General features: G+C 41.9%; 1 protein-coding gene across 6 annotated transcripts in view; it reads left to right on the top strand.

Moving 5' to 3' along the window:
* UAP1 (UDP-N-acetylglucosamine pyrophosphorylase 1) overlaps window positions 1-18,568 on the top strand; it is a 39,551-nt gene extending 20,983 nt beyond the window's left edge. For 2 of the 6 annotated variants that reach the window (XM_002715958.6, XM_070077437.2), the window contains exons 5-11: window positions 1,245-1,417; window positions 7,509-7,702; window positions 10,288-10,428; window positions 11,537-11,725; window positions 13,540-13,587; window positions 17,194-17,260; window positions 18,008-18,568. In XM_002715958.6, the coding sequence (XP_002716004.1) occupies window positions 1,245-1,417; window positions 7,509-7,702; window positions 10,288-10,428; window positions 11,537-11,725; window positions 13,540-13,587; window positions 17,194-17,260; window positions 18,008-18,100 (905 nt within the window). In that variant the 3' untranslated portion in view covers window positions 18,101-18,568. Of the gene's footprint in view, window positions 1-1,244; window positions 1,418-7,508; window positions 7,703-10,287; window positions 10,429-11,536; window positions 11,726-13,536; window positions 13,588-17,193; window positions 17,261-18,007 lie in introns of all 6 variants that reach the window. The other 4 variants (XM_008264157.5, XM_008264158.5, XM_002715959.6 and 1 more) reach the window with 2 other exon arrangements.
* Window positions 18,569-20,992: the final 2,424 nt, after the last annotated feature.

Below are 20,992 nucleotides of genomic sequence, written 5' to 3'. Positions count from 1 at the left end.
CCCACCATACTTGTCCTCTCACCACCACACCCACTCTACCTCCTCCTCCCTCTCCTATTCCCAGTCCCAGTCCCATTCGCCATTAGGATTTATTTTCAATTAACTTTATACACAGAAGACCAACTCTATAATAAATAAAGATTTCAACAATTTGCACACATATAAACAAATATAAAAACTGTTTGAGAACAAATTTTACAGTTAATTCTCATAGTACAAACATTGAGGATAGAGGTCCTACACGGGGAGTAAGTGTACAGCGAGTCCTGTTGTTAATTTAACAATTAACACTCTTATGTATGACGTCAGTGATCACCTGAGGCTCTTGACATGAGCTTCCAAGGCTATGGAAGTCTTTTGAGTCCATAGTCTCCATCAATATTTAGACGAGACCATAAGCAAAATGGAAGTTCTCTCCTCCCTTCAGATAAAAGGACATCTTTCTTTAGCAAATATGATTTTAACTGAAAAATAAATCTGTCTATGTGTCTGTATTTAGAAGAAAGGCTGAGGAGAAATAAATAGCAATATTCATGATGGAGCTGTTTAGAGAATAGATTTTTATTTCACCTTGATTTCTTTAATTTTTCTTTGAACTCTTTAATTAGTGGGAGAATTTACTGTTCTTAGCTGTATTTTGTGAAACATTTTTGTTTAATTTTTCATCATCATTTAAGGTGTCACAAAGGTTGTTGATGGAAGAAACACATTAAAGCAGCATTGAAAATAGATGAGGAGAGAAGTTTTTGCTTATATTTAGCCTAAATCACCATAGGTCTTCATATAAACCTGGTTCCTTAAAAATTATTTGTTTTAAAATCCTCATGGTTTTTTATTTTTGAGATGGGTAAAATTATTTTGAAGTGGTTGTAAATAAAGAACTAAGTTGAATCATGCCTGTGTTACTAAACTTGAAACATTTTGAAATAACTGTTACCTGATAAAGCATAAAGGATTTTATGTTTTACAATGACATCCAAAAGGTATGAGTTAAAAAAAATGTCATCTTTAGTGTTGCCTGTCTTACGTTAGTAATTGTATTTGGCTATATAACCTTCAAAGTCAAGTATATTCTTTTGACACCTGAATCTTTTCTAATGGATATTCAGGAATTTTTGTGTTGTTGTTCTGTAAAAAGAAACTTTTTCAGAGATCTTCACCTTAGTTTGGAAACATTAAACAATCTTTGGGTCACTACTGTAATGGGTTTTGGTGTGCTACTGATGGGCTGTTTGATTTTCCAGATGGGAATGGTGGTCTTTATCGGGCTCTTGCAGCCCAGAATATTGTAGAAGACATGGAGCAAAGAGGCATTTGGAGCATCCATGTCTATTGTGTTGACAACATACTAGTAAAAGTGGCTGACCCACGGTTCATTGGGTTTTGCATTCAGAAAGGAGCAGACTGTGGAGCAAAGGTAATGTCTTTCTCTGTTGTAGTGAGGCCTTAAAAGGTCTTTCTCTGTTAATGTGTATGTGCCAGCAGTAAATTAGATTTATTAAGATGATTTGAGTATTTTAGGGCCATTCATCTCTCTAAAGTAACTAAATTATCCCACATCCACTTTTTTTCTTAGGTTGGCAACACTTAATTTTTTTTTTTTGAAGATTTTATTTATTTGAGAGGTAGAGTTACAGACAGTGAGAAGGAGAGACAGAGAGAAAGGTCTTCCATCCAATGCTTCACTCTCCAAATGGCCGGAGCTAAGCTGATTTGAAGCCAGAGTCAGGAGCTTCTTCCGGGTCTCCGACATGGGTGCAGGGGCCCAAGCCCTGCTTTCCCAGGCCACAGCAGAGAGCTGGATCAGAAGAGGAGCAGCCAGGACTAGAATCAGTGCCCATATGGGATGCTGGTGCCGCAGGTGGAGGATTGACCCACTGCGCCACAGTGCCGGCCCCATGCCGCACTTCATTCTAGAAATAATGTATGCTTTTTAATCACAAGGAAGCATTTATAATACATGAGGGTGATTTGTAAGTTCCTGGTAAAGTGCTTGATTATCAGCAGGCCTGGGATGAATTCATTAGTATCAAATTGTGTTCACTGAAATCAACCCATTTTTTTTCCTATAACAAAGTTACTAAGAGAAATATGGCAGAAATAGAATATTTGGACCTCAGTGAGGCCTCTGGCAAACTAACTAATGATGTCCTTGTGGATGATAATATACAGGCTGGCAATAAGGACAATTAAGAAAATTAATAATTTCTGGAATGACCAAAGACGTATGGGTATTAAGTTGGATGGAGGTTTTCAAGACTCTACCCTTGGCATTGTTCTTTTGAACAGTTCTTCCTTTGCATAGGTGACAGTTTAGGAGGTATGCCTTTTTGGGAGCAAACAAAATATATAGCGTAGCTAAGAATAAAGTAGGAAACATGCAAGAACTTAAAAGTATTTTGTAATACTTAAAAATATTGATATAAATATTACTTTCCTAGAAGTCTGTAAAAGTATCCATTTGTATCAAATGGAGTATATTAATCCCAGTCAAAATCGCAAAGAGACTGTTTTGCAGAGTTTTGACAAAATGTAACGTTTAGAATAAACATGGATGTCCAGGAAAATATTAAAAAAGGAAGATGATAAAGGATGATGATGAAAAATGGGGTTGGAGATGATTAGATATTAAAATGAATTGTAAGTAAAATGTGACAGGAGTGTGGTACTGGAACCAGAATAGAATGACAGATTAGTGGAAATGTAATAGAACAGTCAGAAACAAATCCTTGCATAGTAAGAATGTACCATATAGGGGCCGGCACCGTGCCATAGTGTGTAAAGCCGCCGCCTGCAGTGCTGGCATCCCATATGGGTGCTGGTTCAATAACCGGCTGTTCCACTTCTGATCCAACTCTCTGCTAATGACCTGGGAAAGCAGTAGAAGATAGTCCAAGTGTTTGGGCCCCTGCACCCACGTGGGAGACCAGGAAGAACTCATGGCTCCTGGCTTTGGATCAGGCCAGCAGTAGTTGCAGCCATTTGGGAAGTAAATCAGCAAATGGAAGATCTCTCTGTGCCTCTGCCTCTCTGGAACTCTTTCAAATGAATAAATAAATCTTTAAGAAAAAAAGATGTACCGTTATGAAAATGTGGCATTTGAAATAGAGGAAAAAATAAGTGATGGAAGAGACTAGAAATGAAGAATGACCCTCTCCCGCAAAGCTGATGTCAAAATCAATTTTTAATGGATCACAAATAAATAAAAAACGAAGCCATGAGAATGTTCTAAGATTTTGAATAATTGTACATGCATGTGTTTTTAAAATTTTGTTTGAGAGACAGAGATAGAATTTTCATTCTCTGATCCAGTCCTCAAATGCCCACAAGAGTTGTTGGTGACAGCCTCCAGGACCTGGGAACTCAATCCAGGTCTCCCATGTGGGTGGCGAGAACTCAACTGCTTAACCCATCACTGCTGCCTCCCAGGATCCACACTGGTAGGGATCTGGAGTCTGGAGCCAGGAGTTGAGCCCAGGTAATCTTAGGTGGAACAGAGTATCCTAACGAGTATCTTAACTGCTAGGTCCAATACTCACCCTTTAATTTTATAATTTTGATGCAAAAGGAAGACCTGTTGTGCCAGAAGTAGAAAATATGTAGGCTTTTGATAAAAACAATTAGACTTCATATAAATTTGAAATACTTTGATTTTAAAAGAAGATCTGCCTTAAGTGACATTATGGTCTTGGTTGAAGATGTCACTTCTCTCAAAATTAATCTATAAGTGTAATGCAAAGTTGGGTCCAGAAGCTGAAATCTTAAGTGTATCAATGTAAGTTTTGAGAGATTGATTTGATAGACCTAAGAAAATTTCTCCTGATTCTGAAAATAAGAATTCTGTTTATTTAAGATCTTTATTCCAGTACTCTTCGAGTAACTGTAATCTATTTTAAATAGCTCCTACATTATATTAAAAAAAGTGTATTGATTGGGTTGTAAGGAGGTACTAAGTTTTGAAAAAGCAAAAAAGTGCATTTCTAACTTTGTTCCTCTTGGTGTCACTCTTCTAAAATAGGACTTTGAGTTTTACTGCTATAAACTGCAGAAACAGCTTTAAGTCTATGATCCTAGAAGGGACCTCCAAGATCCCAGAAATTAGCACCCTGGGTTCCAATAGTTTGTAAGTCCCAGGCTCAAGGTGTGTCACTCATCCTGAGATGGGCCCCCTGGCATAGATCCTGACTCAGTCTAACTTGTCAGTCTGACTTGTACACTCACTGGTTAGTCCCATGTCTGGTGTACCAGTTGTGGTGTTGTAATAGCCACCCAGAGAAAGAATAAATACGTACTCAGATGGAACCAAAGTATGACTGGATTGGCATATTTCAAAAAGTTTTAGAAATCTTAGATTTCTGCCCTCCCCCTTTTAAAAATAAAATCAAGATATTAAAATATATATCTAAAAACATTCCCAAGTCCTTGGGCCTCTGCACCCACATGGGAGACCTGGAAGAAGCTCCTGGCTCCTGGCTCCGGATCAGTGCAGCTCCGGCGCAGCCATTTTGGGAGTGAACAAGTGGATAGAAGACTCTCTCTCTCTCTGTAACTCTACCTTTCAAATAAATAAATAAATCTCAAAAAAGAAAATAAATAACAAAAAAACCCCACATTAATTAAGGAATGACCCATAGTGTAGTAGTAGCAGCATTTTTTTTTTTTTTTTTTAAGATTTATTGATTTGAAAGTCAGAGTTCCAGTGAGCAAGGGAGACAGAGAGAGATCTTCCACCTGCTGATTCACTCCCCAGAATGGCCACAACCAGTACTGGGCCAGGCCGAAGCCAGGAGACAGGACCTTCATCCAGGTCTCCCACGTAGGTGCAGGGGTCCAGGCACTTGGGCCATCTTCTGCTGCTTTCCCAGACATATTAGCAGGGAGCTGGATCGGAACTGGAACAGCTGGGACTCAGGTGCCCATATGGGATGCTGGTGTGATAGAGAGCAGCTTAACCTGCTGCACCATAGCGCAGGCCCCACGCAGTAGCGTTCTTTGCAGTACTCCTGTAACAAACCCTTATCTGGATGCATTAAGTATTTTTTTATGGAGTAGGGACCTTGAGAAAGTTGAAGAGGGGCCGGCGCTGTGGCATGGTGGGTAAAGCCACTGCCTGCAGTGCCAGCATCCTATATGGGTGCCGGTTCAAGTCCCGGCTGCTCCACTTCTGATCCAGCTCTCTGCTATGGCCTGGGAAAGCAGTAGAAGACGGCCCAAGTCCTTGGGCCCCTGCACCCACATGGGAGACCCAGAAGAAGCTCCTGATTCCTGGCTTCGGCGCAACTCTGGCCATTGCGGCCATCTGGGGAATGAACCAGCGGAAGGAAGACTCTCTCTCTCTCTCTCTCTCTCTCTCTCCCCCCCTCTGCCTGTCTGTAACTCTGCCTTTCAAATAAAATAAATGAAATAAACAAAAAAATGAGTTGAAGAGCCGGGTAATTTACAAGAATACATAGCTTAGAGGGTAGGAGCCATTGTTAATTGAAGATCATTTTGTAAAGAAGGTATAATAACTTTGAAAGAAAGGTATATTTTGGACTTGCTGTCTAGATTTAACTTATGGAATATTCAGAAAATTTCTTAATTTTATACTATATATCTTTTTCTATATGATATAAAGTAGCTTTAAATTTTACACAGTTTGTGAATGCTTTCTTCTGTAATTTTGACTTTTATAATATTTGGAGGTTAACAGCTGTCATGGAAGTAGACCTTTGACTGGCATGTTAACACTTGGGAACTATAAAATGTGAATTTAGTTTTACTTTTCATGGCTGGTTGTGAGTAGGGGCATATAGAGGTGCTTGCAAAGTAAACCTTCTGTGCCTTAAAAATGCAAATTAGAGGAACACATTCCAAAATTCCCTGCATAGTCAGATACCCACCCTAGATTATGTGGAGAGGTGGTGATGGCTGGATAGACAAGAATTGCAAATAAGCTTATGATTGGTTTAAATTATTTTGCTGTATAATGGTTCCCTCTAGTTTAATCCATTTCCTTGGTAGAAAGTTTCTTTTCATTGAATACTGTGCTCCTTTCAGGGTGGCAAACAGTGAAACTACACAGCAGTTTATGTATCCAGTAGCCCTGTCTCACTGAGCTAGACTCGATGCCTATAACTCTAATTGCTGTGTAAATGAAGTTCTCAGTAGTGGCTCTGGTTGTCTGGAAGGGACTGCTGGCTGTGTTTATTTTAAGAATTCAGTTGCTGAACAAGTTTTAACTTTATTGGTAAAATTTCATGTATACTTTGGAAAGACTTGATATTGGGGACAGATTTTGATAAACACACTGAAGCATTCTGGATTGTTGTTTAGGCAAGACAGACAAACCAATATCTTCAAATATTTGTATTGGCTGAGTCTAGTCTAGATGGATATTCATCTCATCTGAACCTGGATTTTATAGTAGTGCATTGCATACAGTTCTTTAATAGTTTTCTTCTTAATAGTCAGTCTAATAGAGTTTTTTAAATTACATACTCTTTTTCTTTTTAATTTCTTTCAACTCCCCCACCAGCCCAGAGCCATTGATAAATCATCAAAACACTAGTTCTCAAACTTTTTGAGGCATAGAATCTTTTATTTAAAAAAAAAATTAGTGTGCAAGTTAGATAAATATGAGCAAGTCTCTCTGATGTTGGAGTAGGAGCCCAGTGACCTGCCTTACCTCCTTTATTTTTAGCAAGGTTCCTGAAAAATCAGGAAAGTATGTATTTATGAATGAAAATTCAAGAAATCAAATTTTCTTTAAAAAAATATTTATTTGTTATTTGAAAGGCAGAGTTACATAGAAGCAGAGACAGAGGAGAGAGAGAGAGAGAGAGAGAGAGAGAGAGAGATTGGACTTCCATCCGATGGTTCACTCCCTAAATGGCCGCAGTGGTCAGAGCTGGGCCAATGTGAATCCAGGAACCAGGAGCTTCTTCTGGGTCTCCCACGTGGATGCAGGGGCCCAAGGAGTTGGGCCATCTTCAGCTGCTTTCCCAGGCCACAGCAGAGAGCTGGATCAGAAGCGGAGCAGCCGGGACTCGAACCAGTGCCCATATGGGATGTCAGCACTGCAGGTGTTGGCTTTGTCTGCTACAGTACAGTGCTGGCCTTGAAAACCTGTTTTCAAATGAAGTCTTGATTTGGGCAGTGTAAAATAAGACAGCTTTTGTCTTATGAATCCCAGAGAAATTTTATTTCATTTATTCTCAAAAAGGTGAATATAGTTAAGGATAAATAACAAAATATTTGGAGAATGTGGACTTCACTTAGTTCTAATAGAATGTGATTCCTGTGGGCTACATGTGTATGATGGAATTCCTATCCTACAGTTTGGTTAGGTGATCAGAATATGAAAATGGATAGTTGGTTGTCTAAAGTTAAAAGCTGCTTTGTCCTTAATACCTTGAAGACATTGTAAGCAAAATCATAAATGTGGCATTTGACAGTGCTGCAAAGAAGCATTTAGTTAAATTTCTTCCTCTACTTTTATCTTTTTTTTTTTTTTTTTTCGGTGGCAGGTTGTAGAGAAAACGAACCCTACAGAACCTGTTGGAGTGGTTTGCCGAGTGGATGGAGTATACCAGGTCGTGGAATATAGTGAGATCTCCCTAGCAACAGCTCAGAAACGAAGCTCAGATGGACGACTGATGTTCAATGCGGGGAACATTGCCAACCATTTCTTCACTGTACCGTTTCTGAAAGATGTTGTCAAGTATGGCTAAGATGGGGGCCTTATGAAGTTGTTTTCACTGTTAATCAGAAACTAGGCCACTTGCAACTTAGATAGACACTCTATAAGTCCTTCACTCACAGAATTCATCGTCTTTTCTAAGGACCATTTTTCTTTTCTTTTGAAAAATATTTATTTATTTATTTTAATTATTATTATTATTATTATTTTTTTTTTGACAGGCAGAGTGGACAGTGAGAGAGAGAGACAGAGAGAAAGGTCTTCCTTTGCCGTTGGTTCACCCTCCAATGGCCGCCGCGGCCGGCGCGCTGCGGCCGGCGCACCGCGCTGATCCGATGGCAGGAGCCAGGAGCCAGGTGCTTTTCCTGGTCTCCCATGGGGTGCAGGGCCCAAGCGCCTGGGCCATCCTCCACTGCACTCCCTAGCCACAGCAGAGAGCTGGCCTGGAAGAGGGGCAACCGGGACAGAATCCGGCGCCCCAACCGGGACTAGAACCTGGTGTGCCGGCGCCGCTAGGCAGAGGATTAGCCTAGTGAGCCGCGGCGCCGGCCTAAAATATTCATTTATTTATTTGAAAACCTAGAGGCAGAGATGGGCAGAGAGAGAGAGAGAGAGAGAGATCTTCTGTTCACTAGTTCACTCCTCAAAATGCTGGCAATAGCTGGGGCTGAGTTGGCCTAAGCCAAAGAAAGAGCCCAGGGCTCAATTTGGGTCTTCCTCAAGTTGGCAGACACTCGTGCATTTGGGCTGTCACCTGCTGTCTCCCAGGGTGTGCATTATCAGGAAGCTGGCATTGGAAGCATAGCTAGGTCTCAAACCCAGACATTCTGACAGGGGATGCAGTGTCCAAGTGGTGTCTTAACCGCTGTGCCAAGTTCTCACCCCAGGATCACTTTTCAGATGGAATTTTATCTCCTGTTGTGATTGCTTTTAGTGAGATCATAGAGTTGGAATTAGTAGGTGCCATTCCCCAGTGCATTAACAAGAATCCAAAGCATTTCTCCCTTTTCTTCTCACCCTCCATCCCCCTAGCTGCATGCTAGGTTCTGTTGAAGCAAAGAGTAAGAAAAAACTCTAGTATAATTGGGAGCTTTTTAAAAATATAGATGGGAGTGAGCATTAGGAGTAGCAGTTTAACACCACCTAGAATGCCCATATCAGACATCAAAGTGCCTGGGTTCATTTATCACCCCTATATCTGATCCAGCTTCCTTTTAAAGCATATCCTTCCTTGAAGACAGCAGGTGATGGGTCAGCTACCTGGGTCCCTGCCACCAACTGAATCAGAATTTCTGCAGGTAGACTCAGGGCATCTATATTTTTATAATACTGCCTAAGCAGTTTTAATTCAGTTGGTTCCCAACTAGCATTTAGGATGCAGTATGTTAAAAAGTAAAGAAAAAACTCGAGACTTACATGAAAAAATCAGCCACAAAGGATAAAATGAAAGCTGTTTTATTTCACATTCTCACTATCTGATTCAGTTGACAGCTTTAGACATTCAAGATGACTACCTTTTTAAATGTTGATAAGCTTTATTTAGAATATCAATTCCAGTTCTAAGATGTTTTCCATTCTATTTTGGTGTTTGTACTTGTATTCTTTACATTGGTAGTAATTTTTTGTTTTTTTAAGGATTTTTATTTATTTATTTGAGAGGTGGACTTACAGAGAGAGGGAGACAGAGAGAAAGGTCTTCTATCTACTGGTTCACTCCCTAAATGGCTGCAACAGCTGGAGCTGAGCCAGAAGCCAGGAGCCTCCTCCTGGTCTCCCACATGAGTGTAGGGGCCCAAGCCCTTGGGCCACCTCTCACTGTCTTCCAAGGTCACAGCAGAAAGCTGGATCAGAAGTGGAGTAGCTGGGACCTCAATGAGTGTCCATATGGGATGCTGGCACCACAGGCAGAGGCCCCTAGTAGTAACTTTTTTTCTTTTTTTTTTTTTTGACAGGCAGAGTTAGTGAGAGAGACAGAGACAGAGAGAAAGGTCTTCCTTCCCTTGGTTCACTCCCCAGATGGCTGCTACGGCCAGCCTGCTGCACCGATCCGAAGCCAGGAGCCAGGTGCTTCCACCTGGTCTCCCATGGGGTGCAGGGCCCAAGGACTTGGGCCATCCTCCACTGCCTTCCCGGGCCACAGCAGAGAGCTGGACTGGAAGAGGAGCAACCAGGACTAGAACCTGGCACCCCAACCGGGACTAGAATCCAGGGTATCGGCGTCACAGGTGGAGGATTAGCCTAGTGAGCCGCGGCGCCGGCCACCTAGTAGTAACTTTTAATGTTCATTATTTCCTTCCTCTCTTGGAAGGCTCTCAGCTAGGGAAGTTAGGGTAAAGAGTAGAACTTTTTATAGAAGATGTGGAAATCGTGAGAGACATTGGTGTGAGCCTTCTGTGTGTGTATTTTGTAATGCGTTAATCAGTTATCTTTTAAAAATACAAGGTCATGAGTGGAGGAAATCTATATAATACTGAAATATGAGCTTAAATATTCTCTACTTTTAAAATCCTAGTACTGACTGTTGATGCATTTGCTTCTGACTGTAGTCAGATTTCCTGGCATTTTGAGTCTGGAAAGTAATTATATCTTTTTTTCCTATTTCTCAGTGTTTATGAACCTCAGTTGCAGCATCATGTGGCTCAAAAGAAGATTCCATATGTGGATTCCCAAGGGCAATTAATTAAGCCAGACAAACCAAATGGAATAAAGATGGAAAAATTTGTCTTTGACATCTTCCAGTTTGCAAAGTATGCTTTGAATAGCACTAGTAAGATTAAATATACGTTTTGGAAGACAGCTTTTTACTCTTAGGCAGGAAACTATTTTTAGGAAACATTTGATAGTATATACGAGTATCTTAGCTATGGCATTTTGCATAAAACCTCCACCCAGGGTATGTTTGAGTGGCTTAAGGGTCATTCTTTTTTCATCAACTCGTCCATTATTTGACTGTCCTGCAAAGTTATTAATTTATTTTGGCTGAGAGACTGACAAGATCGAGGTAAAGAAGTGACCCATTTTTTGTGTTGGATATATTCTTACTGGCCTATGAGTCAATGTTTCAGTGAATATGTTTTAGATTATATAAGTATAGGTTTCTATAATGATCACATTGCATACTGAGATACGTGTCTCAGAATTGCTCAATATGAAAGTGCTGGAGAAAAATGATCTATATGAGTAATCTCCCCATGAAAATTTATTTTATTTTATTTTTATTTTTTTGACAGGCAGAGTGGACAGTGAGAGAGAGAGACAGAGAGAAAGGTCTTCCTTTGCCGTTGGTTGGTTCACCCTCCAATGGCCGCCGCGGCTGGCGCGCTGCGGCCGGCGCACCGCGCTGATCCGAAGCCAAGAGCCAGGTGCTTCTCCTGGTCTCCCATGGGGTGCAGGGCCCAAGCACTTGGGCCATCCTCCACTGCACTCCCTGGCCACAGCAGAGAGCTGGCCTGAAAGAGGGGCAACCGGGTCAGAATCCGGCGCCCTGACCGGGACTAGAACCCGGTGTGCCGGTGCCCTAGGCAGAGGATTAGCCTAGTGAGCCGCGGCGCCGGCCCCCATGAACATTTCTAATGCAACATTTTTGCCTGCCTTTCCCCTCCAGACCAAATACCAGTGTGATCTTTTTGCATTAATATTTCTAGAAATCATTTCTGGAAATGATTTCTCATTTTGCACAGAATATTCCAACTTTCTTTGACTCAGGGATGAGCATTATTTTAGACAGCTTTCGTTTGGGATTGGATTAAGAAAGCCTGTTACTGAATAGCAAGCTCGGCTGTGTAGAGTGAAGTCAGAAGCTGTGTACACAGTTTTATTTCCTAAGAAAGACGTCTTTGTGTGTTTTCGCTCTAGGAAGTTTGTGGTGTATGAAGTTGTACGGGAAGACGAGTTTTCCCCGCTAAAGAATGCGGACAGTCAGAACGGGAAGGACAACCCTACCACTGCAAGGCATGCGCTGATGTCCCTTCATCACTGCTGGGTCCTCAACGCAGGGGGCCACTTCATAGACGAAAACGGCTCCCGCCTGCCCGCGATTCCCCGGTGAGCCGCTGTCTTCTCTTTGTGTATGACTGCTTTCTTGCTTCCTGCCTCTTGGACTGCTTTTCCTCTCTGGTATATTCCTAGGTTTGTGTTGGTATGTGCGCAGTTCCTGATGAGAAATAACAATAATTTTTGCCCACTTGGCTTTACTTTCAAACATCTCCGCTATGTCAGTAAATGACTCTTCCCAAAGAATGGTTGGAAGAGAATTCTTTTGGTGTGCCTCATGGTTAAAGCCCATCAGTAGCACACTGTAGCACAAGGCAACCCTCAGCCATAGAGCAGGGGTTGTTACTGCCCGTATACCCGTGGCCTCACTCTAAGTGAGATCTGTGAGATGCGTCAGGAGGCCCCTCCCCCGCCTGCAGGCTACTCAGGAGATGAAGGCCCTGGCAGTTCTCACCGGGGTACTTTCAGGCCACTGAGGAAGGTGCCCGCAAGGGAAGTGAGTGCACTGACTTTCACTGATGCTCAGGCGTTAGAAATGTTTTGGGCTTTTTTTTTTTTAACAACTTCATGCAGATTTGGGAACATGATGATTCTTTCGCTCTACCTCCCTCCCACCTATCCTCCCGCTTTTCTTCCTCCTCCCTCTTCTTTCCCATTCTTGTTTTGGGTGTTTAAGAAGTTACAAATGGGCATACTTGAAGCTGAGAGAAAGCATTTTTAAGCTAAATCTTGTATTTTATTTTAAAATCTTTATTTATTTGACAGGCAGAGTGGACAGTGAGAGAGAGAGACAGAGAGAAAGGTCTTCCTTTACCGTTGGTTCACCCTCCAATGGCGGCTGTGGCTGGTGTGCTGCAGCCGGTGCACCGCGCTGATCCTAAGCCAGGAGCCAGGTGCTTCTCCTGGTCTCCCATGCGGGTGCACGGCCCAAGCACTTGGGCCATCCTCCACTGCACTCCAAGGCCACAGCAGAGAGCTGGCTTGGAAGAGGAGCAACCGGGACAGAATCTGGCGCCCCGACCAGGACTAGAACCTGGTGTGCTGGCGCCGCAGGCGGAGGATTAGCCTAGTGAGCCGCGGCGCCAGCCTTAAAATCTTTATTGACCTCTCGAATTTCCCCTTCTGAATCATTTGGTGGTTCTGCACTTAAATGAAAAGCATTTTGCTCTCTAATTTACACAGCTAAGGGAGAAAATGCACATGAGCACCAGAGTGCCTCAATAAATATCAGAATTCTGGGTCTTAGAATTTACTTTCCTTTTTTTTTTTTTTTTTAAATTTTTTTGACAGGCAGAGTTAGACAGTAAGAGAGAGAGACAGAGAGAAAGATCTTCCTTCCCTTGGTTTATCCCCTAAATGGCCACCAGGAGCCAGGTGCTTCTCCTGGTCTCCCATGCGGGTGCAGGGCCCAAGGACCTGGGCCATTCTCCACTGCACTCCCGGGCCACAGCAGAGAGCTGGACTGGAAGAGGAGCAACCGGGACAGAATCCGGCACCCCAATCGGGACTAGAACCCGGGGTGCCGGCGCTGCAGGTGGAGGATTAGCCTAGTGAGCTGCGGTGCCGGCCAGAATTTACTTTTCTATCACTGTTTTTACAAGCAGGAGCAGTGGCAGCTGCTGTCTCCCAGCCCAAGGCTGCTTTCAGGCTCTGTCTTACAACAAGCTTTCTCTGTGGCATGCCACATTGTTCTCATTCTTCATCTTGGCCATTTTTTTTTAACCACTTCAGGTTTCTTGTGTCACATTTATGATTTACCGTAAGTACCATAAATACATACTCAAGTATATTTTGCAACTCCGCTTCATTGTTATTGTTTGATTTGTTTCCATTCCCATTAATGCTTATTTATTCCCACATAGCAGTTCTACAAATGGAAGGTCAGAGACCATCACAGCTGATGTCCATCACAAGTAAATATACCAGCCTGTTGACAGTGCATGGTGATGGGGCTGTGCTTCCCTCCGTACTAACAGCATTGTAGTGTAGAGCTCTGCCTTTCTGGGGGTCTGGAGGGAGGATGGTTGAAGCTTTGGTGGGGGTGCGCTGCTTCGTTGGTGGCAGGCCTTTGTCTGGATGACGCTAACTCGGATCTCAGTGCATGCTGGAAATGGGGAGCGAGCTTTACTAAAGAATCAGATCCCATAGGTGTTGGTTGCACCCACGGGTGCAAATTTACAGGTGATTGGTCAGGTCCTGAGCAGGCTGCTGGGCAGGAGAACAAATTGGGTTCCTAACAGGCTTTTTGATGTGAACACAAGCTAGAGAGAAACCATTCTGCAGCCATGTCTTATTGAATGGGATATATGCTCTCAGAATAAAGGCCTACTGCTTGCTCCTGGCGTATAAAGGGCCTTCAAAAATTGATGGAAAATAGAATTACAGGATGGTGAGGATTTTCCTTGAGCCCTTTGAAGCCTCTGTATTTTCTTTTTTTTTTTTTTTCCTCATAAAGATTTATTTATTTGTTTGGAAGGCAGAGTTGCACAGAGAGGAGAGGGAGGGAGGGAGGGAGAGAAAGCGGGAGGGAGGGAGAGAAAGCGGAAGGGGGGAGAGAGAGAGAGAGAGAAAGAGAGAGAGATTTTCCATCTGCCAGTTCACTCCCGAAATGACCATAATGGTGAGGGTTAGGCGGGCTGAAGTTAGGAGCCAGGAACTTCATCTGGGTCTCTCATATGCGTGCAGGGGCCTAGGGACTTGGGCCATCAGTTGCTTTTCCCGAGTGCATTAGCAGGGAGCTGGAGGGAAGTAGAACAGCTGGGACTTGAACCAGTGCTCATATGGGATGCCTGTGTCACAGGTGTTGGCTTAACCTGTTATGCTGCAACACCGGCCCAATTTTTCGTAATATGGAGAAAATTTTCTCTTTATTTCTTTTCTCACTCTGCTAGCTCTTATTTTTGGCCATTGTGTATTGATTTCGGTTAAGTATTGTTTTTAAGGAAAGTATCCTTTTGTCTCAAGGGCAGGTCCTTTTTACCTAGAAGTAGCATATATCCTCTCTCATCTGGGTAGTGACAGAGTTCTAAATCTTTATAGTGAAAGAGTTAGCTTGATATTCTTGCTACATTTGAAAAGTCATTAGGTCTGGTTTGAATTTTAAGTTTTTAAGATAATCTGGGATGTGTGTACAGGGTGCAGGATCTGGAGCTGGAGGGGATCTCAGAGAGCAGCATTGGTATCAGTTCCATCCATGAGTTTGCTAGTCCATGCATTCATCTTTGCCACACAGAAACAAGGCCTGTGAGTGTCAGTGTTTCTGGGAGTGGCCTTATAGACAAGGGCATGGACTTGAAGGTCTGGGTAGTTTATTCTAGGGCCCAGAGATGACTATTGTCCCTCATGCCGTAGTGATGAGGGTGCAGAGCCCTCTGCCATTTCCTGCCTCATGCGTCATTTTATTTTTTAAGATTTATTTTGTTTATTTGAAAGACAGAGTTACAGAGAGAGGTAGAGACAGAGAGAAAGGTCTTCCATCCTGCTTCACTCCCCAGATGGCCGCAATGGGCAGAGCTGCGCCAATCTGAAGCCAGGAGCCAGGATCCAGGAGCTTCTTTAGGGTCTCCCATGTGGGTGCAGGGACCCAAGGAGTTGGGCCGTCTTCTACTGCTTTCCCAGGCCATAGCAGAGAGCTGGATGGGAAATGGTATTTTGAGTTTTTAAAATTGTCTTCCCTCCTTCAGAGCATCCACCTTTGTTTATTTTGTTGATTTGCATGGTACTAGAATGGAAGTTACATTCAGGCAGTGGTGTGTGAGTGTTTCTTAGACTCAAAACCGTCTCTGAACTTGGTACACTGAATCTTTTACAGGTTTAGGTGGAACCAGGCTATCTGCATCTTATCAGTGGGGTGAAACTTCGTTTTCTGTGTGACTCTTGAGTTGCCCCAGAAGGTCTAGACAGGATGTCTTGAGCTGTTGTGATAGAATCTGGTACATGTTTGGGTAGATGTGTTCCCAGTCTGAGCCTTCTTTTTTCTCTGCATTAATCTGTCATCCATCTGCCCTCATGGTTCGTTTATTCATCCAACAAATAGGACTGATCACAGACCTGCAAGTGCTGTTAGTATCTTAGTCACTGTAGTATCTTATACAAGAGAAAGGAGTCATTTCTTATAGACTACTGGGAGATGCAAGATGAGCTTACATGAAAGTTTAGGACATTATCAGATAGTTTGTGATTGTGTGCTAAATATGTAGTATAGACAATATTTATTTTAGGAGAAAATTTATTTTTATATAAATGAATGGTAGCAATAGCTATGAGGTGCAGTGGTCAAGAGAAAGTTGGGGCTTGAGGTGCCTCTTGGAGGATGCATGTGATTTTTATCAAAGGACCATAGTTGAAATTGACTTGGAATAATCCAAAGAGTGCAGCTATCTTGGTTTGAGTGGAAAAGTAGCAGGATGGGTAAACTGGAGTAAGAGAGTGCCTTGAAGTCCAGCTCAATGGTTCTGTTTAGAGAAAGGTTGGCTTGTACCCAGTTGTAGAAGCCCTCTGATTTTATTGACTCCACCAAAATTTGAGATTTCATACTTGGGAAAGGAGGGAAGAGCCTTGGTTTGAGGTTATAAGAGATGAAATTTTTGTGTGTCCTGTATCCTATTGATAAGATTTTTAAAGTGGCAAATCATGCAGATTTCTAATGGTTATACACAAGAAATTCAGGATTGCCAAGGGCTGTCAGTGTTAGATTGTGACCTGAAGAAGCAGATTGGTGACTGTGCCCTTTCTTTGCTTGGTTGCATTCTGCCTTAGCTCTTTAAAAATGTAACAGAGAAGTTCTCTGAAGCAAAGTGAATAAATCAGCTCAACTAATCTAAGAGACTTGATTTGAACAGGAAAACCAGGTACTGGGAAATACCTGTCCTGCTCTGTAGAGCAGTGCTAAGAGAGCTCTCTGCAGTGAAGGCAATGTTCCATACCTGTGCAATCCACACTGATCGTCAGTAGCCAGTGGCTACTGAGAATGCTTGAAATGTAATCATTATGACTGAGAAACTGAGCTTTTGATTTTTAATTAAATTTTTAAAAATTATTCAGATTGAAGTAGCCACATAGCTACTATATTTTGAAGTGCAGCCTTTACAATGTTTGTCAATGTTAGTGCTTGCAAGGTTGTGGTGAGGGTTAAAATGAAGAAATGAAAGATTCAAAACATCTAGCAGTGGGCCTGTCAAATAGTTTATATTCAACACAGAATCCCTTCTTTATCAGACTGGAACTTGGAAATACTAAAAAAAATCAGAGATACATACTGGGATAGTGTGTAACTGTTGGTGAAATGCTGTACAGAGCTACTAGCAATTATTGGCATTTGTCCTAAATAGTGTCTCTCCGACCATAAGAATTTCATTTTAACTTGAAAAGTTTAGTGATCATTATGGCAGGATCTATCCCATTTGTTGAACTAGCAGAATTTGTCATCTGCAAGCTTCTCAGATGGTCTGTCTGCACTTTCACTCTGGCAAGTAACATAGGAGGCTGAATCTTTAACACTTACTTGGTTTTTTTCTTAGGTTGAAGGATGCCAATGATGTACCAATCCAGTGTGAAATCTCTCCTCTCATCTCCTATGCTGGAGAAGTAAGTTTCCTTTGCTTTCCCCTCCTTTTCTTTTAAAAGTAGGAGTCTGTGATGCCGAGTTGCTCTTAAGCTGTGGGGTCTTCTGGTGGCCGTGCGCTGAGGAGCTCCCCCTGGGAAGGAGCTGGGAAGCTGCGCTTGTCCTGATTTCTGCTCTTTGAGAATTCCTGTTGCAACTTTGCATCTATCCCATAAGTGCATTGGTTGCCTGTAACAGAAGTCTATAATGTTTAACCTGTTTTACTTATCTATTGAAATGCAATGGGCTTTAAAAATGCATATTCAGTCCTGTTTTATAGATAAATCAGCTGGCACCTTTTAAAGCAATGTGATTTTTCTTTCAAGGAGTCTAGTTTAGTTTCTTCATGTACTTTGTATGCTTACTTTTAAAACCTGGATTTAGGGTTCTCTACTATTATAATTAGAATATATTTTTTCCTGGAAATTCTTGCTGATCCTGCTTAATTGTAGTATAAGAAACAGCCATCTTGCTGTTAACTCTACTGGGTGTTGATTACAGGAAGAGTGAACATTATCTTAATAACTTTGGAGATAATGATGAAAATAATTTTGGTGATGTTATGTATTTTGTTTCCATAAATAAGCTCAGTTTAAAAAGTATGGTAAGTGACTTGACTTTTAAATTCTTCATCTCAATCCAACTTTTGGTAAGCAAATTACAGCAAGTCTAACATTGCTTGGCAAGCACCCACAAGTTTTTCTCTGTTTTGCTTCAATCTTTTTTTTTAGGGACTAGAAAGTTATGTGGCAGATAAAGAATTCCATGCACCTTTAATCATCGATGAGAATGGAGTCCATGAGCTGGTGAAAAATGGTATATGAACCAGACACCAAGTGCCATCACAAGAGGAAAACCTTTTATTTTTGATAGACCAACTGTGAACCTACAGGACGTCTGTTGGAAGTCTGAAATTGCAATATACAGTTTCATTTTTCTTGTTGAAATCTTACAACACAAACATCCTGAGCTTTCCATGACTGGACCTCAGATAGCATTTTTATGATTCTCAGCTCACTGAAAGTCTTATTTATATTTTCAGCTGTATAATTTTTTTCCAAGCCAAGGAAACCATTGGTCACCCAGGAAATTTCCTACACCGTAACTATAGTCAGGATGTCCAGCATCACTTTACTTGGAGCTGGAAGCATTTATTTTTGAAGTTGTATATAGTAATATTATGTTGTACATGCAACAGGGTTTCTATGGTACTAAAAGTTTGTTTTATTTTATCAAATATTGAGATTTTATAAGAAAATAATTGGACAGTAAAATAAAATTATCTTCTTGTCTCTGGAGTGTGATTTGTATCTTGAGGAGATATTCCATTGGGAAGAGATCAAACAGGAAAAGCTTTGGGGCAGTGCACAAAAACAAATTGATGCTCTTTGAGGTTGTAGTCATAGAATTTTTTTCAATGAACCTCTGACTTTGGCTTTATCTTGCTATTTATAATAACGTTCAACTAAAGCTTTTGCTTACCAAGGAGCATTTGGCAATGTCTGGAGACAGTTTTGGTTGTCACAACTGGGAGGATAAGGTGGTAGGACCGGCATCTGATGAGTGGAGATCAGAGATGTTGCTAAACAATGTACAGTGCATAGGACTGCCTCCTCAAAGTATTATCTGGCCCCAAATGTCAAGTGTCAAGGTTGAGAGACCCTATTTCACATCAGTCATTTATGCCGTTTTGTGCAACTATTTGATGGCATTTAGGAATTCAAAAGAATGTAGTTTCTGGATTGGCTGAGAAAAATTAATACCATTCCTCTTTTTTCTAGCTAGAATGCTATAAAAGAAGAAGAAAGATAAAGGTAGTTCTTTGCATATGAGCTATAGATCATTGGTCATAACAGTGACTACAATGCAGTTTGTGTCTAAAACACAGTTTGCATGAAAATATTGAGCATTGTAATACATTGTACATAACACTTATGAATTAACAAAAAATTAAAATGGGGATAAGAGAAAGATTCTAAAAATTGAATCTAGAGAAGAGAATAATAAATTTTATTTTCCACTAATGAATTCTCTCAAGATGCAATTTCGTGGGTGGGTCTTTTGTTTAAGGATCACTGTTTGAAAAGAGCATATTCTGTCTGCTCAGCATTTATCTGTGGTTTTTGTCCTGAGGCCTGAATGCTGCATCTATCATATTTTCTCTTAGTTTATTTCAATATCAGTCTAAATTTTACTATTGTTTTCCATTCCATTTTTCAGAAAGATGTATGAAGTTTGCAAATGAGCTCCAAATAGACTATGAGGAAAGAACTGCAGAATTTTTAGCACCTGAATGTGTGCATTATCTCCTTCCTTCAGACATTCACCTGCTATTTCCTCTCCCCTATCTTTGGGATCATAGCATTAGTTCTAGGGAGGGGAGGAATGGAAGCATGGGATTGTGGTAGTAGTGTTATTGGAGAGGAGCAATGATTGGGGAATGCCGGAGATTCAGGGCAAAAAGCCTGAGAGCCTTTGAGCCATGAGATTCTAAGATGATGGCACTGAGTATCTTTAGTTGTCCTCATTAAATAATTAGTTAGAAAATGCAGAGTTAGGTAAAATGTTTATACAATATGAATTAGAATCATTTGGTAATAGTGTGATAAAAGAAATGTGGCCGGCGCCGCGGCTCACTAGGCTAATCCTCCGCCTTGCGGCGCCTGCACACTGGGTTCTAGTCCCGGTCGGGGCGCCGGATTCTGTCCCGGTTGCCCCTCTTCCAGGCCAGCTCTCTGCTGTGGCCAGGGAGTGCAGTGGAGGATGGCCCAAGTGCTTGGGCCCTGCACCAGCATGGGAGACCGGGAGAGGCACCTGGCTCCTGGTTTCAGATCGGTACGGTGCGCCGGCTGCAGCGCGCTGGCTGCAGTGGCCATTGGAGGGTGAACCAACGGCAAAAGGAAGACCTTTCTCTCTGTCTCTCTCTCTCACTGTCCACTCTGCCTGTCAAAAAAAAAAAAAATGTGTTAATAGCCACCTTATGTCTGGTCCAACCACATCTGCTACATATTTACAGTACTGATAGTCACAAATGAATATATAAGCCCCGAGGATGTGTCCAGTGACAGCTACTGGAAGATCAGCCAAAAGTGCCTTTTTATTCTCAGTTTTGGAAGTGATTCTTGAGTCTGATTGTATTTCTAACCCTAGCTTACTGTCTCCAGCATTGTCTCATTGTGATTCATCATGGTGTGTCAAATCTCAGTTACCCAGGTAGGAAGAGGCAAGGGGAAATCATGCGTACTCTTAGGAGAGTGTCTGCAATGCAGACCATGCACTACTGACATGGAGATCTGTTTTTCCACTAGCTGAGACTGATGGTCGTGCAGTCTGTGACCCGCTTTGGCCCCAGTTTAGAAAGAGCTAGTTGGGAAGTGATCAATGAATGAGTCATCCAGTTGGACTGAATGCTAGTCACATGCCCAGTACTATCAGCGGTCAGAATGTATAACAGTCCACTCCTTACAAAGTTGGCATTCTGGTTAGAGATAACATTTTAAAAAAATTTTAAAGAGGAGTAACACATATTACACAATTGAAAGATAATTCAGTACTAAAATGTAAGGAATTAAATTCAATAAGAGTGGCCGGCGCCGCAGCTCACTAGGCTAATCCTCCGCCTAGCGGCGCCGGCACACCGGGTTCTAGTCCCGGTTGGGGTGCCGTATTCTGTCCCGGTTGCCCCTCTTCCAGGCCAGCTCTCTGCTGTGGCCAGG

Source organism: Oryctolagus cuniculus, chromosome 7 (genome assembly GCF_051225735.1).
Source record: "Oryctolagus cuniculus isolate XC-2025 breed Fujian yellow rabbit chromosome 7, ASM5122573v1, whole genome shotgun sequence".
NCBI classification, from domain to species: Eukaryota; Metazoa; Chordata; class Mammalia; order Lagomorpha; family Leporidae; genus Oryctolagus; species Oryctolagus cuniculus.
This window is presented reverse-complemented; position numbering and strand designations above follow the sequence as displayed.